Source organism: Podarcis cretensis (assembly GCF_951804945.1).
Source record: "Podarcis cretensis genome assembly, chromosome: 10".
NCBI classification, from domain to species: Eukaryota; Metazoa; Chordata; class Lepidosauria; order Squamata; family Lacertidae; genus Podarcis; species Podarcis cretensis.
Genome location: NC_137179.1, coordinates 30,947,280 through 30,975,209, shown reverse-complemented (window position 1 = coordinate 30,975,209; position 27,930 = coordinate 30,947,280). Strand labels below are relative to the sequence as shown.

Sequence of the window (27,930 nt, the reverse complement as noted above, 5' to 3'; positions counted from 1 at the left end):
TCCTTTCTTCTGCCAGTATCCCTGGGTGATTCACAACTTTTTCTTCCTCCTTCCCTCATGACGGGAATCAACATGAAAGTTCATGTTGTGTGGTCTGGTAGCCCTGAATCAATAAAAGCACAATTGTTTCTAACAACAAATGAAAAGCGAGGAAAAGGGAAGTCTTTGGGGTTTTCTTTTTTGCGAAATGAAAAAACTACACTTATCTGTGTACTAAGGCATTCACAATAGAAGGATTAATCATGATTTGTAGTATAAAGTGCACAGTTCTGTGACCTCTGCTGCATTTTCTTATTGATCTCATTTGTATTCTGTCTTTTCTCTCTTGAAGAGACTGAAGGCAACATAGAATCATAGAAACATAGAGTTGAAGCAGGAAACACCATCAGCAGCAGGAAACATATGTGGAGTCATCCCATTTTATCCGCACAACGTCCCTGTGAGGCAGGCTAGTTTCAAGGTCATATAGCAAGTGTCATAATTGTGTGGATTAAGTTTTGGTCCAACAAATCTTTATCTCAATTCCATTGTGGCATCCGTTTTTTTCTCAAAAATAAAGCAATGCTGTAGCTACCAAGCAAGCACTGGACTCAGCTGCACAGCAATAATGGTTAGCTAAGGAAAAACATAGTCACAGAATACTTGCAGTAGTTGCTGATTTCTGCTAAATATGATGATGTATTTACTGTGATTTTCAAAAAGAGACTAACAAAGTATCTTTGAAGATGTATGAATGGAAAACTATTTACTTGAACTGGCTGTTGTTACTGTTGCAATTCCATCCATATTAATTTACAGATAGCTAATACATTACGTATGTTGGGTGCAGTGCTTTGAAGGCCAGGTAATTTTTGTAATTTTGTTGTACTGTTAATACTATACACAACTTGTCTCAAAGCTATGTAGCATCTAAAAGCTTTAGTGTTTCAAAATTAACAAGTTCACAAATGAAGAGTGTTCACAATTGGACTTTTTAGTCTGTCCAGTGCTACTTAAACCTGTGTGTTGGTTGGGAATATGAAGCCCATGAGGTTATGTTGCTAGTTAAAAATAAACCGGTTCTAACACATACACCTTATTGTCTCCTTTAAGATAAGCCTTGTTCAGCTTCTGTTTCCTCTTTTAAAAATAAAATCTTCAACAGGATATAGTAAAAGGAACTTCATTTCCCAAGACTGATGAGGGGGAAAATAATCACTAGGTGGACACGTCAGCACCAGTGTTTTCCATTGACAGAGTAGCAGTTCTCCTGTTTGCTTAAAAGGTCGTACAAGATTTTATTGACTGATGCAGGTCAATCTGTTACTGTATTTAAAAAAGCAACAACCATGCCCCTCAGGGTCACAAGTGATTAAGTTAAAAAAAAATTGATTTAGCACTGCATTGCACCAAATATGTGCATTTGGCAAATACATTAGATTACCTCCTTTTTCTTTTTTTTTACAAATTTAGTTTGTTTAGTTGAAGATAGATTACATGAAGGTTATTTTTTACATAGGTGCAAAAATAGATTTCACTAGGCCAAAACACTCATTTTTACAACCAGCCCCCAGTCACATTGATTTTTGGTGGTGCAAGTATATCTGTGTTTGTTCAGCCCTATGGTCTTAACTAGGTTTGTGTGTGTGCAGCTGTTCTGTGAAAGGGGTGGGGAATGCGAACTTAGCTGAAGAATCCACTGGTGCACATTAGCAATACTTGGCTTATTTACTTCTGCTGGTTTTGAAAATGACAGCAACAGAACTTATTATGCTTTAACAACCATTGAAGTAAATATGTATAGTTCCTCAAATAGGAAAATATTTTAACGTTCAGGATGCTAAAACCACAAAATCCTACTTTAGTTTTGTCATTTGCTCTCTGCCAAAGAAGAATCCCCAAAAGCACTTCAGTACTGCGGAAATCTAGGAAACTCTGCTTTCAGTTCATAAAGGGGTATGCAGCTGCTGCATGTCTGATTGGCTGAGCAAATGGGTGGACATCATCACAGGGTGCTGACTGGCTGCTGTAAACGATCTTATATCATTCCCCTCCCTACTTTAGTGAATGCCTTTTTAAGTGAAAATGAAAAGGTCATTCTAATCATAGTTAAATCAATGGAAATTAAATGTAAACCTTAACCTCTACCCCCCAGAGATAATAAATCTCTACGAAAGAGCTCATTGTGGAGCTGAACAAAAGACACAAGTTAAATAAAAAGAACTGGCTTGCCCTAGCATTACAAAGGAAATAAATCCTTAGCATTTGTGGCGATGAAAGATTCCAGAAAGAAATTCCTGGCCCCTGGGGCCAAAAATAAATTCATTCAAAATTCTTGTTTTGATACTTTAGAATTGTCTTCTATTTAGGCATGAAATGTCATTACTTTCAGAATTATGCTGAGAAACTAATGTACCTAACCTGGGTGGGTAACAACATTTTTTCAGCCTTACAGCAACTTTATAGGATTATTATAATTAGTCTTACTGACAAAGACTTGTCCCTGGCAATTGGAGGGAATTGAACACAGCATCCCAAAATCTATACCCAGCATTACATACACACAAATCAACAATTTCTTTCTCTCTAATGTAAGATACAAAAAAATGGAATGTCATGTTGATACGTCAACACATCTCACCATTTCACAGCAAGCAAACAAACCACCAGCTCTAGTTGCTGGAAATTTTCCCCACAGCATTCAAGAATCCACTGAATTTCCTATATCCCCAGGGGTATATAATCCTAGTGGATCCCCCACCCTGCATGGGGTGTTTTGCCACTTACCAGGAAATGAGTTAACAATGACAACCGGTTTATGAGCACTCCTGTTTCCAGACCTTCCTTCCCACAGAATACCAAACTGAGGGCATGCCCTGCTCCATGTGCTGAGCTGACAACTGAAATAGCCCCATGGTTACCATGGAGGCCATGAAGTCCCACAGTAGCTCACTAAGAGAATAATAATCCTGGAGTTCTCCAATACCATGATCCAGACCACCTTTACCAGCTCAGTCAAGGAGACTGTTGGGCAGCAGGAATCAGTATAATTCGGTTCAGGGATGGGAAACCTCTGGTCCAGGGACTGGACTCTTCCCACATCACTCCCTGGCCTTGCTTCATAATCCAAGCATTTTCCCAGGATGGGATGTGCCCTTGAACTCTGATGATGCCTCTTGCTTGCCTAGATGGAGGCTAGAGAAGGATGTGCAAGTGTGTGTAGAAGCTAGCCTACTGTAAAAAAGGCAAAACTCACTTTCATTGCTCCATGTCCTTTGGACTCTGGCCCCACCCACCACTGATATGTGGCCTCCGGATAGTTGCCCAAAACAGAATTTGGCCCTTGGCCTGAAAAAGGTTCCCCAGAACTGGTGTATTTGTTCCCTCCATCTGTAGTTTATAACAATCTGGAGTTGGAATATAAAAGATGTTTGCAGACATACTTGAATTAGCCTTACAAGGTGGAAGACCAAGGCCAGATTCACAACATGCATTTAAAGCACCATGATGCCACTGCGATTTTTACTACAATTGTAGTTAAGGGTGCTACAATTTACTGGAAATTGTAGTTAAAGGTGCTAAGAATTGTTAGCAGTCTCCTTTTCCCTCACAGAGCTATAGTTCCAGAGTGGTTTAACAACCAATCCCCATTCACAGGGAACTCTAGGAATTGCACCTTTGTGAGGGGGCATCAGATATTAGAAACCGAGGAAACTGCCATATCAAGTGAGACCATTGCTCCATAATAATAATAATAATAAATTTTATTTATATCCCGCCCTCCCCAGCCGAAGCCGGGCTCAGGGCGGCTAACAACACTAAAACAGTACAACATTATAAAAACATTATAAAAATTAATTAAAATCAAAATTGATGGCAACCATAAACTAAAGTTTTGTAAAGATTGCCAAAGGAGGGAGTCAGGCTGCGCCCTGACCAAAGGCCAGGTGGAACAGCTCTGTCTTGCAGGCCCTGCGGAAAGATGTCAAGTCCTGCAGGGCCCTTGTCTCTTGTGACAGAGCGTTCCACCAGGTTGGAGCCGCAGCTGAAAAAGCCCTGGCTCTAGTTGAGGCCAGCCTAACCTCTCTGTGGCCTGGGACCTTCAAGGTGTTTTTATTTGAAGACCGTAAGTTCCTCTGTGGGGCATACCAGGAGAGGCGGTCCCGTAGGTACGAGGGCCCTAGGCCGTATAGGGCTTTGAAGGTTAAAACCAGCACCTTAAACCTGATCCTGTACTCCACCGGGAGCCAGTGCAGCTGGTATAGCACTGGATGAATGTGATCTCTAAGCAAAGACCCCGTAAGGAGTCTCGCTGCGGCATTCTGCACCCGCTGGAGTTTCTGGGTCAGTCTCAAGGGCAGCCCCACGTAGAGCGAGTTACAATAATCCAGTCTGGAGGTGACCGTCGCGTGGATCACAGTGGCTAGGTCAGGGCGAGAGAGGTAAGGAGCCAACTGCTTAGCTTGGCGGAGATGAAAAAATGCCGCCTTTGTTATAGCTGCAATCTGCGCCTCCATGGAGAGGGAGGTATCGAAGATTACACCCAAACTCTTAACGGACGGTGCTGGCACTAATTGCACCCCCGTAAGAGATGGGAGTTGCCCCCTCAGTCCCATGTCGTCCCGTCCCAGCCAGAGGACCTCTGTCTTTGAAGGATTTAACTTCAACCGGCTCCCACGTAACCATCCAGCCACAGCCTCCAAGCATCTGATCAGTGTGTCTGGGGCCGAGTCAGGGTGGCTGTCCATCAACAGATAGAGTTGGGTGTCATCAGCATACTGATCCATCTAGCTCAGTATTGGCTGCACTGACTCAGACAAAGATTCAGGGATCTTCTGCATGCACAGCAGATGTTCCCCTACTGTCAGGAACCAGACTGATGGGTATTGCTCTGAGGAAGAATGTGAGAGCCCCCCTCTCCCTCTGTTCAAGGGCCTGATCCTGATGTTCCTCTGGAGCAGGAGGATAGTATTGACATAGAGCAATGGTTCGTGGAAGGACACAGTTTGAGAACTGACAGTTGGGCTGAGCTGGGAGAAGAGCAACCAAGGGGAGAGGATCAAGAAGAGAGGGAGCTGGTTGGATCTCCCTCACTAGAAAGTGTGCAGCCCATGAGCCCCAGAGCCAGGCATCTGGATAGGGTAGCCTCTCAGAAGGCTCAGTGGTGGAGGGATCCCGTGGTGAGGAGACGGAAGTAACCAGAGAGAAGTAGGAGGAACTCAATTGGGAGCACCTACACGGTGAGAATGGACACTGAATGTTTGTGCTGTGTTCGATAAACCTCTGTTGCTGCAAAAGACTGCTTTTGCTTCATGCTGTTATCTACAAAGAGGGGGAAGGTAAGCCTTGCCTGGCAGCATGACACCTACTGAACTATAGTCATTTTCCAATTGAATAAATTGAATTTAGGCATCTGTAGACATTACTGTTTGTCATAGTTCATACCAAATGGCAGCTGCCTGGGTTTGAACCTGTAACATTATGTAAAGCAGATGCTCAGTCACTGAACCATGGCCCTTCCCTCCACTTGGGTGGGGGCAGCAGGACAGAGTTGTATTGTAAGACTCTGATGACCATCTACTCTATTGCTACAGTCCACATTTGGCCATTGGGCAAGAATGGCATATTGCTACATTCAAGAAAATGCAAGAAGTGCTCAGAATTGTTCCCCTCAATCTACAGAGGGTGAAATCCTATGGAAAGCCCGGTTATAGCCGGTGAACACAAATAACATGCTCCTGTTTTGCATCTCGTTCTTTAGAAGCTGATATGCTTCATGAAGCATAACCAGTAATACAGCAAAAGGTCAAAACTGCAAATGAGTATTGGAATGTAAAGGGCAGACAGGGTTACAATTTTGTTACTTAAAACACAATAAAGGAGCAGGTAAGGATGCAATTGTTGTCGTACTGGGTTGCAATGGGATCCTTTGGCTAGTTTACTCCACCCACATAGTTGAGTACATTTCTACACTAGTTCAGAGCAACCATATTGTCACGCGATTCTTGGAATTACACAATGTTCCTTCCACCCCCCCTTTCATGTTTCATTTTTCTTCACTGAATCACCATGAAAATATTATAATTACAACCGTAAGCAGAGTCTTGTGCTGCAGTGAGCTCACTGGGCCCAAAGGCACCAATACTTTGCTATTACTCCACTGCTAGACGGTTAACACAGCAGCCCACATACAGCATAGAAAAATGTTTATTATTTAATTTAATGCCCTTATTTATTTTAATCCACCTTTCTCCAAATGCAGGACCCAAGGCATAATAAATTATAACAAATACAACTAAAAACACACAAGAAATATAAATATCAAAGCAAAAAAAAAAAAAAGGAACCGTGTTTTTTAAAAGCACTGTTTTCCTTTATTTATTATGGAGATTTTAGGTTGGTGGAACGAAGCAGTTTGTTCCAGTTGCCACTCAACAAATTTGGTTGTTACCCAAATTATGGCAAAAGGAACCATCAATGCAGATGGTGATATTTGGGGAAAGGGGGTGGGGTTAAAAGCTGAACACACAGATGTTTGATAGTGATACAGTAACTTAAAGGATGTCAAAAAATAAAAGATAAATCATGCATTCAAAACATATATTCCATACCTGGTGGCCAGTCTTTCCCTCCCTAGGCCAGGTAACTTGATTACCATAGCTTATAGACCAGGTGCAAGGAATCCTTTTTTTCCTGTTGAGAGCTGCTTTCCAAAGGGGTGGATGTAAAAAGGTAAAGGTAAAGGACCCCTGACAGACCCGCAGACGACTCTGGGCTTGTGGCACTCACCTTGCTTTACTGGCTGAGGGAGCTGGCGTTTGTCCACAGACAGTTTTTCAGGGACATGTGGCCAGCATGACTAAGCTGCTTCTGGAAACCAGAGCAGTGCACAGAAACACCATTCCCCTTCCCACCAGAGCGGTACCTATTTATCTACTTGCACTTTTTGGCGTGCTTTCAAACTGCTAGGTTGGCTGGAGCTGGGACCGAGCAACGGGAGCTCATTGTCGTGGGGATTCGAACCGCCAACCTTCTGATCGGCAAGCCCTAGGCTCAGAGTATGGGCTTTTTTGAAGAGGAGCCTTTCAGACTGTAATTGAATAATGCAGCTTATTTTGAAGTTTTCAGAGCCTACATACTGTATATGCCTGCTGTTTGGGTCCTTAACATACCATGCAACATTGGGGATGTGATTACGAAGGCTAGAGTCCTAAGATGCCTTGGCTCTTCTGCTTTTTCCCAATCAAATAACCTTAGGAACAATAGTTGTAGCAGGTTCCCAGCTTGTGTTGCCTTATGGGGAAGCAAGGCATTATATAGGAATGGTGACTGCCTGGTAAGGGAACAACATTCCTCTCTCTGCTTTCCACAGTGACAGGAAAGACTGCTAAATTGCTTACAAGCCCCCAGCAGACTGTTTCTCCATGTGCTCACATTCACCCCAACCGTAAGAGCTGCAAACTTGCTTAATGCTGCAATTCAATGCACACTTACCTGCAAGTCCCATTGAACTAAATGAGTCTTGCTTCCAAAAAGTATAGGATGATAAAGTTTAAAACGAAACTTGAGGTTTTCAGGGAGTTTAACTCCATGATGTACAATGCAGTCAGTGGCAGAGTAACAGAACTCACCTCACAAATGTTTATCATAAATTCAGGTCACGATGTATAGCAGCAGTGTACAGCTCAAATTAAAGAGAGCCATTTTCATTTTTCCCCAACGAAAGAGTTCCATATCACTATCTTAAGTGGGGAGAGATGGGAAAAATCTTCCATGCCAACTGCGTTCTTTTTTAAACATTTCCCAATAACCCAATTTCTTAATAGTAATGCTAACTCAGAAGGGACACAGCATTCTAATGGATGAATTCCATAGCCAAAGAACTCCAAATTACGGTACATGTCAAGAAATCACCGATTCTATATTCAGAATTAGTAATGTGTATCATTATTATTATCCTATGGTTATCAGACGTCCCTGTTTCCCGGAGACAGTCCCTGGATTTACAAATCTGTCCCCGGACAAAATCCGTCCCCAGTACGTTCCCGGATTTCATTTAATGTCCCCAGATTTATATTTTAAGTGTTTTAGATTTATTAGTAGGAAATGAATATTGTGTAATTAGTGCAACGGCACAAGACACATCATATGGGGACTTCCGGTGAGGCAAAATGGCGGCGCCACTGCCGAGGGGCAACCGGGGATGCCCGGTGTGTCAACTGGGGAACCGCTGACCCCCTCCCCCACAACCCAAATCAAGTCGGGAGAGAGAGCACCCGGCCACCAGGCCGACTGCCCAGCGGTGCTTCGGGGGCATGAAAACACCGGAGCCAACGCAGGGAGGAGAGGAGAAGGAAGAGAGAGAAAGGAGAAAAAAGAGGGGAGCCCCGACCTTGCCGCCACTGAGGAGAGGTAGGAGAGCACCAGGAGGGCAAGGACATGTGGTGGAGCCCAGGCCCGACCCGAGCCCAATGTATGGCGGCCAGTGCTCCAAGAGAGAAGGCCGGGGCCCAGAGGAAGGCCACATCACAGAGATCACAGAAGAGAAGATATTAGTTCTTAAATTTTTTTTTAAAAAAAACTTTTCTTCAAAAAAAAGTATCCCTGGATTCTTTGGAAAAAATCTGGTAACCTTATATTATCATATTTGGTGGGTAAAGCCAAAACAGGAAGAGGGCACAGAAGATAGAAGCAGGAGGTACCACCCTAGGCTCCTTTGAGAGGAAGGGTGGGATAGAAATTTAATAAATAAAAAGCAGGGATCTTAAGGACAGGAGGACGAGCATCCATGTTAGGCATAAAAGCCAAGACCTCCAAGTTCTCTGCTCAACTCCTCCTTACAAACACACACCTTGACTTCTAATTTGCTGAGGAATTGCGCCTTTAAAAAACAAAATTGAACACTGAGTTGTGTGAGAAGCCAACTCTTGCAACCTCTGCACCAAGGTAATATGACAACTATCCTTTGTGGCATTTCCAAGTGACTTCCACAAGGCATATGGTGAAATGTTGATGTAAAGCTATAGCACAATCTTGTTTGCATTTTTAAAAGCACACGAGGCAGCATGTTCTGCAGAAAAGTCTATAATTTTTTGCTCACTCCTTGCCAAGTTTTGCTCACAAACTAGCAAGTGCTATTTGAAAGCTGTATGCAGTTGTAGATGAATTATTGTATGGTTTAAGTACATTTCTCCCTGTGGGCATTACAAGCTGATAGTTTCAAGATTTTATCAATCTAACTAGCACACAAGGAATTTTCCTGTCCCCCAGCATACAGAATGTGAAAAAGGCTATGCATCTTATGTTGTAGAGACATTCAAAAACAGCCACACAATTGTGGAAAAGTTGTTTTATTTCATAATTTCCACACAGTCACAGACCATGCACTAGACCTTGTTCTTCCAACTCCCTTACACAGCATTAGGGCTTGAGAGAGGCTGAAGTATCTAATTCCTTTCTCTTCAATATCTTGGACACACAGACACTAGAAGAAGTCTACAATTTACATAATTAAGTTGTCGTATTAAGAATTTTAACAGGTTTGGAAGATCAGTAGTGGAGTTTGACAACAATGAAAGACTTCAAGTTGAGATCGATGGTCCCCACCTTGCAGTTTAGAGGCAAATGACATTAGCTGGTGTGACCCAAACATCAAGATAGTATGTTGATGCTTTCCCAGGGTTCAAGAATGCAGCAGCAGACTTTGACTTCTGGGCCTATGACAATCATTCATTTTATACCAAGGCCTCCCCATTCCCCATGATATGAGAAAGCAGCTAGACACTACTGGCATCTACAATTTGTTCTGGCATTTCACATAAGGAGTCCACAAGTGCTTAAGACCAAACCCTCCTATATATACCAATATACATGTATTTTGACTGAATACTGGTGGCGGTGTAAACATTCTTCAGAATGAATCATCTAGTCACATAGCAGAATTGGTGCAATATTGTTATAGCTGTCCCGCATAGCCTGTCCTGCATCCCTTGCCACAGAAACAAGGACTAGCCCAGACATGCTTCTCCCAACCATCACCACTTTAAACTTTGTGTTGACTGTCAAAAGCATGGTCTCTTATTTCCTACTCGTGGAATTATGTGCACCTACCATACTAAGAAATAGGCTCAAATCCCTCATCCTCTTTTAGGTGCCTCAAAGAAAGAATTCATTACTTTGAGAAAGGAACAGCTAAAGCAATTAAAGTGAATAATACAAGTGTGTCTTGCTGGCCTAAGCCTACATTCAATACGCATTTAGCTTCATGGCAACATGTCTTGGTCAAGGCTTCTATGAATTATGTTCCTAGTCAGTAATAAAGCATTCATTTTCTTAACTGAGCATGTAATGATATGCATTTGAGAAGCGGAAAAGCAGGAGAAACTAGATCCCTCCTACTCTCCTTGCAGGATCTCCCTGCTACCATGCTGCAACTTTGAAACAAGCAACAGAATGGTGGCAAAGAAGAAATTGGATGAACACAGAAGAGGTCAATGTGGGGTTTCGTACAACTCTTAAAATATCTATTCATGTTCAAATAGCAAGGTCTCCATCCCCCTAAAATCCGCATGCATCCATGGCAGCATGTGTGGCAGGAAGACTCGTACTGGAAGGACGGCTGAGAGATGAGTGAAAAACCTGGTGTTTTTCCAGGCTATTTATTACCAGACACCCACACACAACCTTTCAAGTCTTTGGCTGTAAATCTGGTGAGGCTTAAATAACCGCAACACTGTTTCTCTGCTGTGAAACAAATACCATCTAGCAGACAAAATTGAAAAGACAGACTGTTTGGGGGGGGGGGGGTACCCGGGTTAAGTTGGTATATAGATTAAAGCCTCCGCCCTGGAACCACACCAAAGGCTTAATTTATTAACATAAGCACCACCTTTAAAAAAAAAAAAAAAAGAACAGGAAAGGGCACTTGTTCCTTATACTGTGCCTACAAATTATCTCATTATTTATGGTGCCTTTTCAGCGGCAAAGGTGAGCATTTCAGATGTGAAAACAGGGGAGCCATGCCTGCAAAATTACACACAACCATAGCAATGCTTGTCATGCAGACTCGACACACAAGAATCTCGCCACTTAGGGTACCCCCTGTTACTTTTCTTTCTTTTTTGGTGATGGCAGCAGTAACAGAACCAAACATTCCTGAGAGATAAGACATTCACAGTCAATGCCCATTTCATGTCTGCAGAGCGGGAGACATAGCTAGAGTGAGCGGCCACTCCCTGAGCTGTGCCATTATCTCAAGGAGCAGCCAGAGATGCAGAGCAGCATTGCGTAAATTAAAGCTGATGACTCCTTAAAAGCAGTAAGGGCAAGGTGATTAAGCATGAAATGTGCCACCCTCTTTAAAAGCGTATTAAAAGCACAATTTTACTTTTTATTCAAGCTTTCTTTTGCCTTCCTGTAGAACCTTCGTCTCTTGTTTCTAGTGACTAGTCATTTTATGGACCTAACGTTTGGCAGGTACAAGGTAGTGACCATGAATTCTAGCAACTGGGTGATGAAGGTCTGAACCTCAACTACTCCTCATAGCACACTCCAGCCGCAGTGCTTTCAGCAAGAATCTGAATGTTCAAAATGGAAATATTTGAAAATATGGTGCCTTACTTCCAGAGCTACTTGTTCTATGTCACAATAAAAGCTAAATAATGTGTTTTCCCTAGCAGTTTGCATTTTCTTGGACAGTTACCACTTGTAGTGGGAAGTGTTTTTGATAGCCACATACAGGAAACTGCTCTCCCTACATTCCTCTGGACACCTTAAGGGTCTAGCGCCAGTTTTCCAAACATGCATGCAATAAAAGAACCAAATTGTGTACATTGAAGGGCATCAGATTGGCTGGGGAGTTTATCCCCAGTTTCCCAAAAATGGGGATACATTGGTGAGAACCTATGCAAATGTGCAAACTCTCTCTGGACACCCCCCCCCACGGCAAATATAAATACAATCAATGCACAGAGCTCACACAAATACATTCTCCACTATAAATATTTCAATTGAAACTTTTCATCCAGACTGCCATGCATTTTGGGGTGTGAGAGGAACAAAAACAAACTCCCACACACAAACCAACAATAGGGGACTGAATCCCCTGGGGGAAGAGGGCACAGAATCACCATATTTAGATGTTTCCAAAAATTGGCAGTAGGTTACTGGCCCAATCCCACACTTTCCTAGGTGGGAGTGAGAGTTTTCAGTGCAACAAGTCATAGCATATTACCGGGGTGGCGGGTTGCACAGGGTTGGGACAGGCAGTTGGGACCACAGCAAGGACTTTCTAATAGACCGAGCAGCCAATCCACATAATTTCTTGCCCCATGAGACAATGACTATGCGGGTAATGGAACTGGACTAATAGCACCAAGAAATCTAATGGACCTCCCCGCTCTCACAGTATGATAAAAACGGAAAGAAAAACAGGACGAACTTGTGAAAAGAATGGGGCCGGTTATGCATATCTCACTCAGGATGTGTCAGAGAGAACCTGTCGTGCGCAGGAAGCTCCAACACTGTTCTCATGTATAAGGCAGCTATTCTGTTTGCAGGAGGACCTCTGGTTCTGAAAGGGAACAGTACAGAGTGTAACCTAACTCATCCACCTCTTCAGGAGTAAGCTCTGAAAACAAGTTCACCTTGGGATTCAAAGCGCTGGGAAGGACCCCTGCTTCCAAATAGCCAATGAGCCCTTTCAAGGCCTGCAGAAAACGGTCAGCGAGCATGTCTTGTGACCAGTCAGTCTCCTCCAGGTGCAGTATGACGTTGGTAAGCTGGCTGGCAGAAAGGTGACTCAACGCCGGGTTCAGCTTGCATATGGCCTTGAGGATCTTGAGGCACAAGGAACGGCAGCCAGAATCAGCCTGGTCTAAGGCCCGCAGGCGAGCTGTCTCTGCCGGCCGAAGACTGAGCCGCCACAGATTATCATACTGGGCCAGTCGGTGTGGTTTGGCTACCAAGACAGTGTCACCTAGCGTCACAGATGGCAAGAAGTCTATGAAAAGGCGCCGGTCTCTTTCATACTGGACCTCCAACGTCAGAGATTCCAAGGGTGCTGCTGGACGGATCACATAGTCTAGGAGGGTCCCAATAGCTGGCCAGTTGATGGAGCCTGCCACAACTTTCTCAAAGGTGCTGGACACAGCCCTGGGTGAAAGGTAGCCCCCCACCACACAGCGGTCCCAGTAACTGCTACCACGAGGGAAGTATTCTGGGTTTTCCCGACGTACCAGGCAGAAGCCAGGGATGTTCATAATGGTGTCTTCACCTGGAATGCAAGACCACAGGTTCTGTTCCAACACCAGAGGAACCATGAGCTGGATGTGATCAGCAGTCACAACCTGCCAAGGGGGAGAAAAAGAAGAGGTTTTCTAAGGCCCTTAAAAGGCCACACTATTTGGCTAAGGGGTAGGCTGGAATGCAAAGGAACGTTGAGCTGGGATCTCTATGATGCTCGGTGCCGTGCTAGAACATGCTGATATATCAGAGGCAGCATTAGAAATAGTTCCCCATAAATTAAACAGTAAGAAGGAAATAAAAGCAGAGTTTATGCTTCAAAGAAACTACCACCTTACTGAGAGGCCATTCACATGCTCACAGTGATGATTTGCAGATAGGCATTCCCTGGATACAGAACAGAGAGACAAACGGGGGAGTTGCCTGAGTTTTAGTGAACAGGAGTAAGTTTGCATGTAGGTGAAGCTTACCTGATGTTTTTAATTCTGTAGAGGTTGTGCAATTTTTTTCTTGAGCTGTTTTTTGAGTATTTAGTCATATATAGATTTAAATGTGTTGCAACCTATCCTAAGCCTCTCAAGTGGAGTGCATTTACATTAACTAAAGCCCGAGAAGAATGCTAAGAATGTAAGAAAAGAAGAAATGAAATTGCTTCCTCAAAATAAAACGTAACTGTTCACATTTATGGTGAATGCAATAAAAGAGCCAAGGGCATATAATAGAAAACAGGGAGCCATTCACTGAATCAGACCATTGTTCTATCTAGCTCACAATTGTTTATTCATCAAGTGGCAACAAATATCCAGGGTTTTTCACACAGGAGTCTTTCTCAGACCTACCTGGAGTGGCAGGGACTGAACCCGGGACATTGCTGCTTCTAAGTTTTTATTGTCTAAAGCCAAAAGACAACTATTTAAAGACTGAGTTTGATGAAACATGATACGTTTCTCCAAGGAAATCACCATCACCATTAGGTGTAAATTTAAGTTTTATCTAATACAAAATACTACACACAGAAGTCTGGATGTAGTGTTGAATCAAGTACGTCCATTCAGAATTGCTCACTTAAAGGCTATATGTTCATCAGGGTGGCATGAAGGAATGGCTCCCATGGCCATTATATATTGAAAAGAACAGAAGAGACTAAATAATGTAGAAGGACCATGCACAGTCAGGAAAAGATGTGGGCGAGAAAAGATAAAGATTTGAATCTTGCTCAGTCGGAATGAGAGGACATTAAAATTGCAAAAAGGAGGGAAAGTGCTTTGCAGTATTGGGGAGAACAAATGATTTCCAATGCAAGGTCAAATCACAAAAAAGCCAAGAAACATGACCACAGACAATTCTAGGCACAAGAACATGATGCTGAGAGAAACACCGGCAACAATGAAGTTTGCATGTTCTCTGTCTCTATCATGCCTATTGAGGAATATGTAAACCTTCTCCCTCATCCAAATTACCTGCAAATCATCATAGAGGCTACCACTCAGGTACATTTCACGGAGAGGCATGTCTGGCAGCTTGGCACGGAGGAAACCACGCAGTTCTGCACATATATCTACAGCAGCCTGCTTGGCTTTCGCCTGCTCTTCTGTAGGGATGGCGACCTTCCTCCGGTAATACGCGAACAGCTTCTCTTGTAAGGACATTCGGAGGCGGGACTTCTTCAGCTCCACCTGGCTTTTCTTGATGGATGATTTCTGCTTTGTGGATTTGATCAAATCTGCCAGGATAGGTTGGAGAGAGAACAGCAGGCCTCAATATTTCACCACACAGGACTCATTAGGTACAAATTGCCTGTACTGAATTGGACCTGTATTGAATTTGGAAACACTGGGGATTAAACTATGTGAGACAAAAAATCATTGACCACACTTTTAACCTTTCTTTAAAAGTAATGGCAATGTGCATCTTGATACAGATTGCAACAACACCCTTTAATTCATGTCATTTTCCTGACAAAAACAGTACAACCTCCTAGCTTTAATCTTCCTTATGAGGACAAACTGAAAAGTACCCATATGCTCTTCCTGCACATTGTTAGTGTTATGAGGTAGTGATATAATTTCTCATATGATAATTGTAATAATTTGGGCAGTCTGTTTTCTGTAAACTGCTTTGAGCACAAATATCTTTGTTGAAAGTACAGTGTAAAATAAACTGACTGATTTGAAAAAGATGCTCTTGTTCCCTGGAGATTTTCACATAAGGCACTTGAACAGTACTTGTCAGGAACACATTAGGTCAGCAGTATTCTTCCTCAGAAGAATGTGCTGGACTTACTGATCAGGAGGCTCTCTTCCAAAACTAAGATCCTTTCTTAACTAACTGTTTTTAGACACCAGAACATGTAAAGGTGAAAGGTTTACCTGTTTGGCAACCAACTTATGTAAGAAGTTGCATAAGAGTTACAGGATGTCCCTCACCTATATCAAAATCTGAAGAATCAGTGGGAAGAGTCTGCAGAGAGCGGCTAATATTAGTCTTCATATCTTGGTTCAATAACCGAGATGATGATCCAAGCCAACTTGGTTCTTCCCAGCTTCTCTTTCCTGACTGACTCATGCGAGTGGGGCTGGCTGGAGCACTGATCGCCCGGTCATACATCTGAAGCAATAAAGTGGGGAGACAAGAAATTAAGTGTATGACCCATTCAAAAGCCTTCATTTCCACAGCCTCCCTGTGTAGAACCCAATGGTGAAACTGTCCTGGAAGGCCTGTAAACTCCATCTTGGTAGTCAAGCAAACATGGGACTAATCAATGTGAGCTGTAAAATGAGCTTATCTGCTTGCTTTGAAGCCTTGGCTGCTGGCTTGGCTAGTTGGGAATAGGGAAGCTTCTACCTGTCAGCTACCCACTTATCTGAGAGATGGATGTGAGTGGGGAACAGCCCCCTAAGACAGTGTGATTAATTAGATTATTTCTGCCAGTTTATATAGCTTGTTTTCTGTATAAGTAACACACAAGCTATTAGCCCCTCTATTAGCTATTAGCATGGTGGTGCTTGTTGCTTCAGCGTCCATCCTGAGGTGGTGGAAAGGAATTCTATGTTGCCTTGTATGTCTCTTTTATATATCCTTATAATAAAACATTAGAACTGATTACTCTGGTGTTTTGTGCATCTTTCTTTGGAATCCCTGCAACTAGATCCTTCAGAGCACCAGTCAGTCCTTCACTTTGGTCTGTATTTGGAACCATGGGACAGAAAACTCACATTGCATCTATATCGTACCCCAAATCTAGGCACCCTTTCACTCGCAATGTTCACTCTTACCCGCTTAACAGCCAAGGTGGCAATCCCCAGCATGGCAGCACCTCCCACACCCAGGACAAGTCGAGCATTGGACAATACAAAATCAATGGCTGTGCCAATGCCATTGTCATCCTTCTTTCCTTTGCGCTCTCCAGCGCCTGCCATTGCTCCTTTATGGGAAGAGAAAAACCAAACACAACTGTTAACATATTTCATTTTGCCCATTTGTCATTCTGTGCTTCCTGATTAAAGCTAGAATCTCACTCCGTCCCACTGGTGGTTACAAAGAACCTAATTATCCATTCTACCAAACTTATAATGGGATAACATGCTTCACAATTCTTAAGTCATTTGTACACACAACTCTGACACAGCTTAGGCTGAGATTTCCCCAGGTCCTTTCAGTGAACTTCATGGCTGAATAAGGAATTGAACGCAGCTCAACAACCAAACCCAAGTCTCTATCTTTTACTGCTAAATAAAACTAAGTTCCTAAGGAAAATGAGAATATATGAAAAATGGTATGCTCTTTAAAAATGAAATGATCTCAAGTTTTCATAAACTGATTTCCAGATCATAAAAATAGTTGTAATAAGAGCTTACACTATTGTACAGAAATAGTTATTTCCACTATGAAAAACCATCAAAAGCTAGATGGGAGTTTCCCCAACCTCTGCAGTTATGCATTTCTCTTGTTCTTACCACCAACTGTATAGGTCACTCCTTGCAGTGTGATCTGCAAGCTTCCTGGAACTACTCTGGCTCCCATATATCCTAGTCATGTTACATTTAGTCATTCAAAGTAGTGCTTTAGGACAGATCTACAATCATTTATAAAGATTCTGAATAGGAGAGCACATTCTGCCGGGAAAACAACCTACCTGAAGTTTACTGCATCTGTGAAGAATGGGGAATACTCCCAGGCAGGACACTTTTGGGATTCCTTTTTCAAGTTTGTACCACACAGCCAGTATTGACCATCTAGCCCAGACAGTCAAAAGGGTTGATGAAAAGGAAAGTGGTGAGAAAACAGGTGGGGGGGGGGAGGAAGGGAAGTCTCTAAACCAACCCCCCGAGTTTGGAGTGCAAGAAAGCCTGGCCCTTCTCCAGCTGTCTCTCCTTATCTTTGAGCTGCTCAAGATGTTGATTCTTGCGGAATTCACGCCGGATTGTGTCAAAGTAGAAATCACGGTCAGTATAGCGCAGGCCACGTCCCTGACGCAGCAGAGCGCGATAGAGGTTCAGCACTGCTTCACGGGTCCACGCTGCCATGAAGGATGAGTGGAGGGCGGGCAAACTGAAGGCACACAGAATAAACAGAGACAATGAAACAATCCAGTATTTTTGCAAATTATAATATTTAGCCAAGTTGTCAATTGTGTTTTATCCAAGAGGACATGAGTAATAATATCAACAAATAAGAGAAATACATTTATTTAAAGCTCTATCCATTACAACCTCCTGCAAAGTTATCCTTTATTTATTTTCTAAGCAAAAGACAGAGAAGACTCCACTAGACATATTAAAAGAAATGCCAAAAAAAGTTCCAAAAGGTAAGGAAAAGCCTTTTTAAAAAATACAACCAATGTTCACATCCCACAAAACTAGGTATGAAATCTCAAAGGGAGATACAATCAAGCAGCCTGTGGCAGCGTTGCCTCTTTCTAGGCCCCGTGACTTAATCGGAAAGTTGGGTTATGGGGAAACATCATATATGTATTTTAAATGAAATTATTGTGAAGTCAGATTTATTAAAAATTATTGTGACAACGTCAATCTCCCGGCAGACTTAGAATGAATCTTGAAATATAGAGAAAGTATATAGCAAAATGTTCTTGATAATAAATGGGAAAGCAAAATAATAACGAAATGTGTACAGACTAACAAAACGTAAAATAGCACAATGAGAAGAATCGGAAGTTAGTGTTTATGGTGTGTGTATGTTGTAGTGTGTGTACTGTGTGTGGTATATACTGTATGTACTAAGTTAATTCTTATAAGTTATATGTAAATTGGTGTTAATTGCTGTACAAGAAAGGTTGTTTAAAAGAAGAAGACAGTAAGCAGCATCAGAATTCGGTGGATTTCGGAGATGGCGGTGACGGCGACTGGCAGATTTCCCGACTCCCTCCAGCCTACCACAATACGAAGTATATACATATAATTATTAATATATATATATTGAGTGCACGATGAGGAAAATGAAAGGCCCTCAGAGGAAACTGGAACTCAAGGGATCAAGGAAGTCTTTCTCCCCTCCCCTCCGAGGGTCCGAAGGAAGAGCCCCGCCGGTCCCACCGAGGTTGGGGCGGCCCTAAGGCTCCGGGCGTCTCCCCCGGAGGGAAGAGGGGGGTTGGGGCTAAGGGCGGGCACTTGCTCTCGGTACCTTCGCGGAGGAGAGGAGACCGTCGCGTTTCAGGGGCTGCTCGGAGCCCACCTCTTCCCGCTCCCGGCACAGCTCCCGGGGTCACTCGGCAAGATGGCGGCTTCTCTTCCGGGGCACGACCTCCTTCGCCATGGAAACTCCAAGAAGGAAAAAATCCACAAAAGGCCCCGGCTTCCAATTCGGCCCCGGGGCGGAGGGGCATCGATGGAAGAGGATTTAAATGAAGCAGAATAGGGCTAAAAACAAAACCAACCGACCCCCTTCCTGCGCTCGGAAATAATAATACCATACACTCTAAAAATATTATATTTTGCTCATTGAGGGAGGCTGCGCCCCTGCTGGGCTGTTTGCATATAGAGCCTCTGCGTCTTGGATGCTTTTATTAAAGGCTCTGTTTTTTTAAGGTGATGTACGAAGCAAAGAGCTAAGCAACGGAGTTAAATTTAGGCATTAGACGTGTGTAAGTTGCATTGCTTATAAATAAGGAGTTCTCTATGGCAAGGCTGGGGTGCAGATTTATGCTTAGAGTAGACCTATTGAAATCCACACTTCAGGTAGTAGTAACTTGGAAGTCTCATTTTTTTTTCAGTTGGTCAATTCTTAAAAGTAAAGGGACCCCTGACCATTAGGTCCAGTCATGGCCGACTCTAGGGTTGCTGCGCTCATCTCGCTTTACTGGTCGAGGGAGCCGGCGTACAGCTTCCGGGTCATGTGGCCAGCATGATTAAGCTGCTTCTGGCGAACCAGAGCAGCGCACGGAAACGCCATTTACCTTCCCGCCAGAGCAGTACCTATTTATCTACTTGCACTTTGACGTGCTTTTGAACTGCTAGGTTGGCAGGAGCAGGGACCGAGCAACGGGAGCCTTCTGATCGGCAAGTCCTAGGCTCTGTGGTTTAACCCACAGTGCCACCTGCGTCCCTTCTTAGGCATTCTTAGGTCAATTCTTAGGCATGAGTAAAAAGAGGCTGCAGTACTAGCCGTGTCCACCCAGCAGGAATAATTCCCAAGGAATTCAGTGGGATTTCCTCCTAGGAAAATGGGTTGCAGTCTTGCTCATTCGTAAGAGTAGAGCTGTTGGAACTGGTCCTCCTGCCCAGAACTGGTGGCCTGTGTGCTAAGGTTACCAGATTTTTTCCAATGAATCCGGGAATACTTTTCAACTTTAGTCGTAATGGATGGATTTTGTCAGGGGACTGATTTGTAAATCCGGGGACGTTACTGTGTGGTATAGTGGTTAGTGTCAGACTAGGACCTGGGAAACCAGGGTTCAAATGCCCATTTGGCTATGTAGCTCTGTGGGTAACCTTGGGCCAGCCGCTTCCTCTCAGTTTAAACTTACCTCACAGGATTATTGAGATGAGTGTCGCAACCCTATAGTCGCCTTTGACTGGACTTAACCGTCCAGGGGTCCTTTAACTTTTACCTTACCTATTGTGGAGATTAGTAGAGGATGAGGAGAACCATGTACATTATGCAGCCTTGAGTTCCTTGGAGAACAAGCTGGGCTTTGAATGCAATAAATAAATACCAGTAGCTCTGCTACCCTTTATAGTGGCATCCTTTGCTCCTGTTTCAGAAGACTATGGAGGATGCATTTACTCTTCCAAGCCTTCCCTTCCTAGATCTCCCCATCATGTCTTTCTTTGGCTGTTTGCCTGATCTAGGATAAAAGCAGCTGGCCTTTTGGTTTACATTGCTTTGTTGACTTGGGCAACGCAGTTGTAGCCCCTTGGCTGCTCCTGCTTGTCAGTGTTTTCAACCAATGAATGAAATCAGAGCTATGATTTATAAGTGAGTTGGTTTGGACAGATGTTTCTGAGGTCCTAAAGAGCTGCTGGTTTACCCTCCTGTTTACTGATTCTGCTTATTTCCTACTCCCTGGAATCTGTATTTTACTTCCTTTCCCCAGCAACCAGGATGCATCTTTCTTGGGCTGGGTTCATCTGACATTGCATAGTCCCTAGAAGTTTCTTTCTGCAAACCATAGTACACAATAAGTATGGGTGAATGTTAAAGAATCCCTCTTCATCCCAAAAGGCAAATGTGAAAACTTTGCAAAGGGGCTTAGACACATCTTCTGTTTTGCAGGAACTAAAGACCAGACACTCAATAAGAATTCACTGTATAGTTAACAATGGTATATACTGTATTTCTACCCAGATGTATCTTTGTGTTTAATGGGGGTTACTCCCAGGTAAGTGGGCACAGGATGGCAACTGAGGCTTTGGTTTAGGGTTGACATTTGGGAGGGAAGGGTTCTTGTGTATTTAACAGCTGTATGGCAGGGAGAAATTCAACAAGTTAAAGCTTTTTCCTGTGTGGAAAATACAATTATTTGGAAAGCTTCACCATGACTACTCTCTCTAAATTTGTGTTATGTCATGCATGCCCCCATGATAGTATTATATTTGATAAAAAATGAACTGATGTTTTAAACCTTCTCTAGTTGTATGGCTTGGGAAAAATAAGTTTTCTGTCCTAGGCCTTACTTCTCAGTAGGCATGGTTAGAATTGTGCTGTTCATTTTCTCCCCAGCTGCCCAAGAACAAATTGGTGGGCCTCTGCTGTGCGTATGTGCTATAAAACACACTGAAGTAAAAAAGTAATTACTTCCACTTTCATTCCCAAACAGTAGCTGTATTGATCCTTCGAACTAAAAACAAATCCTCTGTATATTCTTATCTGTGTGTAACCCCATCAAACTCAGTGTGGGTTACATCTAAGTAGAACTGCATACGTTTGGGAATTCTAATATGAAGTAGTTAGGATGAAAATTGAAGCAGGTTTTTATTTTTATTTATTCACACACATACACACACACACAGCGCTTTGTTGTGGTCCATAGACCCAAAAAACATATTTATTATTGTCTATACTTATAGCCCACCCTTCACCAAATAGTCCCTGGGTGGGTTATAAAATTGCCACAATTAAACAAGTACAATTGACATTTAAATAAATAAATAAAATCCACAAAACAGCCAATAACAAAGCAACAAAAGAATAGCAGGGCATCAACTATGACTTGACCCACTGCCTGCAGTCCCTATCAAATTACTACTCACCTTAAAAAAGGGAGTGTCCGCCCCTGCCTTAAAACATAACTAACAGGTAGAAATGCAATGGGAGAAGCTTTCCCCCCCCAGAAGTGCATCTCTGCTATTGAATTGGTGCTTGCTGTGAGGCATTTAAATGTACACCAGCATTGCAGAGTGGGGGTTGGGGTGCAATATGAAGCACTGCCTGGGGGAGGGGGGGAGGTAATCCTTGTTTATTTATTTTGTGTGTTTGTTTTTGATAGAGGGTACAATTTCAAAGCAGCAGCAAAACGGAGACCCTAATCCAGCCTCCTTCTTTAATTCCGTTGTTACATTAATCCCTATGCATTTCCGTCAGTTTTGCCCCACATACAGAGGGTTCTGCCAACAGCAGTCACAGTCTGCAAGTGGTGCTCAAGAAACACGGTAGCTTTGTAAATGATCGTGATATTCTAGAGAAGGACTTGAGACCACAGATATAGGAAAGAATAGCATGGAAGGCTCCCGTTATGCGCAAGAGCTGACTGTCCTCCTCCTCCTCCCGCCCCTCAAGCTCAGCTCAGCTCAATGGTGCCGCCTTCTGATTGTTTTCTTGAAAGCTCGTTGCTGACACACTATTCTTGAAAATAGCATTTCTGATTGGAAATTGTGGGAAGGTCAGCAGCACAATAAGTGCTACAAATAAACTCCTTCCACTTCTGTGAGAAGAGCAAAGCATTGTGGACTTGGTTGCTGGACTTTGTGGACCTGTCTGAGTCCATGTGCCCGGATAGAAGAAGAGGTTGCTGAGGCATTTATGGCTCAGGGTGATTAAAAAGAACAAACGGGGGGGGGGGTAGTAAATCCTCCTGCTCTTTTTCAGTGTATGTTTTCCTATGGAACAGGAATTACCACCTGCACTGGTGTCTGCATTGCTTCAAATTTGGAGGGTGGCGATATGGTTCACTTTCTGCCTATAGCTTTATGCACATGCAAACAGTTCTGTATAATGAACTTTAAACTTGGATATTCTCACCAGGGTTAAAATGCAGAGTCCATGGGATTTATGGATCACTCTCTTTTAAGAAGAATGTGTATCCTACCCTGCTCCTGGTTGTTGTTTTTTGTTAACAGAGAAGGGCCCACGCCATCACTTTCCAGGGTGTCTCTGTCTAAACTAGAGAGGTGGATTACTTCCTTTCTATAGAACAGGCCAATGAAGAATCTGGTATAGTCTTGCATAACTATTTTGAGCATAATATATTTGTGGGGGAAACAGGGGAATGCGTTGTTGTACATAAGGAGTACGTGGACACTGCAGAAGGCATCCTTCCCACAGAAGTATCCAGTATTCATGAGAACGTACATATTCCTCATAATTGGATGCTTGCAAGTAATTTTCACTGAGGTCCTTAATTCTAATTAATGCATATAATACTGAGGAACCACACAATCATTATAATTTCCAGGGCTTTTTTTCAGCCAAAATTCGGTTCCGACACCTCTCAGGTGGGCACCATTGCCATTCTAAGAGAACAAGGGAGGCATTCATGGTGAGTTCCAGCATCTCTTTTTCTAGAAAAATGGCACCGACTATGCAGAAGCATTTTTCAGGGGCTTAATGAAGGTTAGTGGCCTTCAAGTGTCCTGTGTCCAGGGAATCCTTTCCTTGTGGATTCACTTGTATGAAACCTGTTACACATCAGGATTCTATAGTGTGTTCTAGGATGTATTCTCAAGGTTGCCTAAGGAGGCAAATGCAAAGCCAAGAATGTGTTGAATACTTGCTTCCAACTTCACATTGCTGAAAACTGGTAGCCATGAGCAACCTGTTTTTGTTTTTTATCTGAAAACCTGAGCTCTGTGCAACATGATTTGTAAATGAATTTTGTGCAGGTTGTTTCTGTCGAAATGAGAGACAAAGTAATGACTTCCTCAGTGTACTGTCAAAAGCTAACAAGAGGGCATCTACACTAGACTGGCAAGTTCTCCCACTGTAGTGCCAAGCAAAGTAGGAACAATGTGGCATGTGGAAACCTGTGCTGATCTTGCTGCTTGGGTAGTAAAGACTATTATGCTTATCATTTCTACAGCACTTTAGAGTGTTCATAGTGGTTCACAAGCATTGGTATCAGTAATTCATTAGTTTATTAACTGCACCTTAACGACTATGGAGTCAAAAGATGGTTAAAGGTAAAGGTAAAGGTAGAGGGACCCCTGACCATTAGGTCCAGTTGTGGCCGACTCTGGGGTTGCGGCTCTCATCTCGCTTTATTGGCCAAGGGAGCCAGCATATGTGGCCAGCATGACTAAGCCACTTCTGGCAAACCAGAGCAACGCACGGAAATGCTGTTTACCTTCCCGCTGGAGTGGTACCTATTTATCTACTTGCACTGTGATGTGCTTTTGAACTGCTAGGTTGGCAGGAGCAAGGACCGAGCAACGGGAGCTCACCCTGTTGCGAGGATTTGAACTGCTGACCTTCTGATCGGCAAGTCCTAGGCTCTGTGGTTTAACCCACAGCGCCACCTGTGTCCCTGCAAAGTGGTCATTGTGGTCCCAAGCATTAAATGGTGATTCCTGAGACTGAGAACTGTGAGATGGTGTTTCCAAACTGGAATTTGTTGTGGAATTGATTCTGCTCTTATCCACACATGTTTTTCACAGCATCTCCATTATGATGTCATCAAAATGCCAATACCCCCCCCTTTTTGACATTTAATCTGGATTTCCCCTTACTCCAGCTAATAAAAACAACCCATTATACATTTGCAGTCACTGTTCGTGTGCAAGCTCATTAGTATTGTTTGGAGTGAATGGGTTTGTCATATTTTGGTGATGTTTCAGGGGCTACTCTCTGTCATCACACCCACACTTCCTTTTACTCCTTATCTGGGCACAGCCTAGCCATTTTGTTTCCTGCAGCCTAATACCAGATGAAAAGCACCCATTTTTACAGTTTAATGCTTACTAAAAGCACATCAGGTTCAGAGGAGCCATTCTCTCATTTACACAGTAAGCGTGACACATTGTCTCATAGACTGTAATCTACATATATAGTGGGCTTTTAAAAAAGAATACTAATAAGGAGGTTTTGCACAAGACCTATTGTGCAAGCCTTATATGAATCAACTAAATATAATGCTTGTGCAATACCTGGTTATTATTTAAATGTTAAAATTGAATGGCAATGGGTATTGTACCCCAAAAGTCTCCATTTTGCCCATTGTGAATCAATATCACAGGCTGGAAATGTTTGTTCTTATATGGGAACTTTATTTTTCCTGGGAACTTTTTCTTTCGTATAAGAAAAAGTGTGTATGCACAAATACAAAAATAGTACATCCTCAGAACAAAAGAAAAGTAGTGAAAGGTGGGGAGGAGTGATTTGAGTAGGACAAAACAGCAACTCAAATTATTCTCTTACAGACACCTGTTTTGTGATCATGTTGAAAACAAGAAGCCCAGTTTAAAATATTATTAAAGCAAGTTTTAGGCAATTGCCATAGTTTTGGAAGTTAAGCATGTCACAAACATGACACAGCAGCCAAATTATGGCCCAGGGTAATTTTACCAGACATACATAAACAGAGCATTTGGTTATCTCAATGCCAAATCATATATTCAGCAACAATATCACTTTTCCTTCTCCCAGGTTCCTGTGCGTCCTAGATATTTTTTAGAATTTGGTATGGTATTTTTGTACCATTCCTTTATTTGGGACCGAGTTGTCTGCTCTACTGGTGTGGCTGTGGTGAGAGTACTAAAGCCTGGGTGTGATGCTATGCAGGGACCTGTTCACATCTGGATTTACAGGCCAGTAGTGTGAGTTAGTGCCAATGGAGGGTTTTGACGGAAGCAGCTCCTCTACCACATTGCAGCTTAAGGGAGTGCTTGCTACTTTGGCTGGGACAGAACCAGAAGTTGAATGTTCTCTTCTGGTATATTGATTAGGAGGCAAAAATGCACGAACTGTTTTTGAGCTTGTGCTGAATGGGATTTCAATGTGCTAGTAACATTTGTTGGCAGCCCTGGCAGCTTAAGGTTTCCGCTGGAGATTTGTTATGCGTTGTATGTAGCTTGTCTGGGTTTTTATTTTTTTTAATTGCTTAAAAACAACTATCTTACAAATGGTAAGGTGTCATGTTTACGAGCTGCCATTGATCTGCCTCCATTAAAAACAGTTTGCAAAGAATGAAAATATTTTTTTTCCATTTGTGTTGGCATTGCACTGGTTTAGAGCTGAGAATCTTGCTTGCTTGAATATGGTGGGAAGATGCACAGCAATTGTTAAGGCAGACTTGGTTCCTTAGTGTTCCTCAGATGCACTGCTAAGAAGTGGCTCGGGGGGGGGGGCAGATCTTCTGCACCAAGCTCCTGTTTCCTTCCCCTTTCACCTTCTTTTTAAAAACTTGTTTTTCTTTGCTTACAAAGTGGCTGAGCACATGGCAAAGCTCAGTGTTGATGAGACCATCAACTTGATTTTCCCAGAAGCATCTATACATATAAATTTGTGTATGCAATTATTTTCTTAGCAAATTTGTGTCATGGGTCTGTGTCCCAAGTCTGTTGGGCTCTTCTTATGCTCTTAAATAGGAGTGGCCAAGTTTATTAGCTTTTGAGCCACATAATTGAAGTATTTGCAGAATGAACAGAAGCACTGCCTTCTTTGCCTTCCATCCCTCAACAAGTCCTGCAGTCCATTCTTCCCTCTAGTCTGGCCCAACAATCTTTGCCCTGAGCTCCAGAATCTCCCTCCACCAATGAGACAACAGATCACAGTCCCTTTCCTTCTTTGCTAACCATGTCTCTTCTCAATGTGCAGTGTACCTGGGAGAGGAGATGAGGAAGATTGAAGAGCTCGGCCTTACGGCACTAATGTATATGCACACTTAAATACATCATACACAGCCCATTCCTAAGCATGCTTACTCTCTGAGGTCCTATGGGACTTTCTTCCTACTAAGTATGTGCATAGAAATGCACTGCAGCAGTGATTGCATTTCTATTTGTTGTCTGAAACCATCTGGGATCTGTGCTTGGAACTGCCTAAGAACAACCTGTCACTGCTGAGCTGTGGCTTGCTTCTCAGAGTGAAGTGCCTGGATGAAAGCACCATGATTAAGTAAAATAAACCGTTAGGACTATTGCTGAAAACATTTTATTATCTGGAACTGAAGCTGTAGCCATAGGCAGAAGAGCAGGGGAGGTGGGAGGAAGTGACTGAAAATAATTTCTTTACTCAGAATTTTAGTAAGCAGAGTGTATGGAAATCCCATAAACTTGGAGGGCTTTGCTTTATTGACACAATCTTTCCAGCTCTTTAGATTGCAGTATAAAGTTATATTTAGTTCTTCAGATCATAATGTTCCCAACAGTGTACAACCCAAATTCAGCAAAGCATTTGGGCATGTGCTTAACTTCAGTCCCTTAAGTAATCCCATTGCTGGGCTGCAAAATACTTAAGCATGCCAGTGCGTGGGCTTCTTCTCATTTTGCACTTTATTGACTGGCTCAGAGGTAAGCCCTAATACAGCTTTATGTATGCCACAGAGATTCTCTTTAGGCAGAGAGAGCTGTGGCATATACATTTTTAAGCAATGGGCTTAGCTATTTTTAGAGGGTTTGTTTCCATTTTCTGAATGCATCCGATCAATAGATGTTTTGTACAACTCCAGAAATACAACATATGCCTATTTATTTCATTTTTATTTGAAGAATGTGTGCAGTACTATCTAGCAAGAAGGAGAGCCCCTAATGAGCAACTATATATAAGTCAGTTTCCGTCTGATTCTTTGGAATCCAGAAGGAACAAACAAGCTTCCTCCCACTGGCTCTAAGATTTCTTTTTCTACATGGTGTTGGAAACTTGTGCATGCGGTAATGGCACTACCAGATGGGAGGTTTTATGCATGAAACCAGACCTTTTGAATAAACATTTGCTGAAATTGTTCTTTTGTGATAAACAGAGGTCCAGGGTGGAAGGAGCACTGGTCTGGTACCAGATGTATTAATAGAGCAGTATGAGCACTTTCAGCCAGTTGCTGGT

At 42.8% G+C, this 27,930-nt stretch overlaps 2 protein-coding genes and 1 long non-coding RNA gene across 3 annotated transcripts in view; all 3 read right to left on the bottom strand.

The window, feature by feature from the left end:
• The window catches only part of LOC307226129, a 207,822-nt gene that overhangs the window by 7,941 nt on the left and 171,951 nt on the right, over positions 1-27,930 (bottom strand). The window lies entirely within an intron of this gene.
• On the bottom strand, positions 9,314-17,496 carry MIEF1 (mitochondrial elongation factor 1). Its single transcript, XM_079994587.1, has 5 exons — positions 17,357-17,496; positions 16,497-16,645; positions 15,648-15,828; positions 14,682-14,944; positions 9,314-13,325 (listed from the first exon to the last, which is right to left on the bottom strand). The coding sequence occupies exons 2-5, from the start codon at positions 16,638-16,640 to the stop codon at positions 12,522-12,524; spliced, it is 1,392 nt and encodes a 463-aa protein (XP_079850713.1). The 5' UTR covers positions 16,641-16,645; positions 17,357-17,496; the 3' UTR covers positions 9,314-12,521.
• On the bottom strand, positions 17,508-19,010 carry MIURF (mitochondrial elongation factor 1 upstream open reading frame). The gene is made up of 2 exons (XM_079994613.1): positions 18,862-19,010; positions 17,508-17,772 (listed from the first exon to the last, which is right to left on the bottom strand). Exon 2 carries the CDS (start codon positions 17,745-17,747, stop codon positions 17,535-17,537), a length of 213 nt encoding a protein of 70 aa, XP_079850739.1. The 5' UTR covers positions 17,748-17,772; positions 18,862-19,010; the 3' UTR covers positions 17,508-17,534.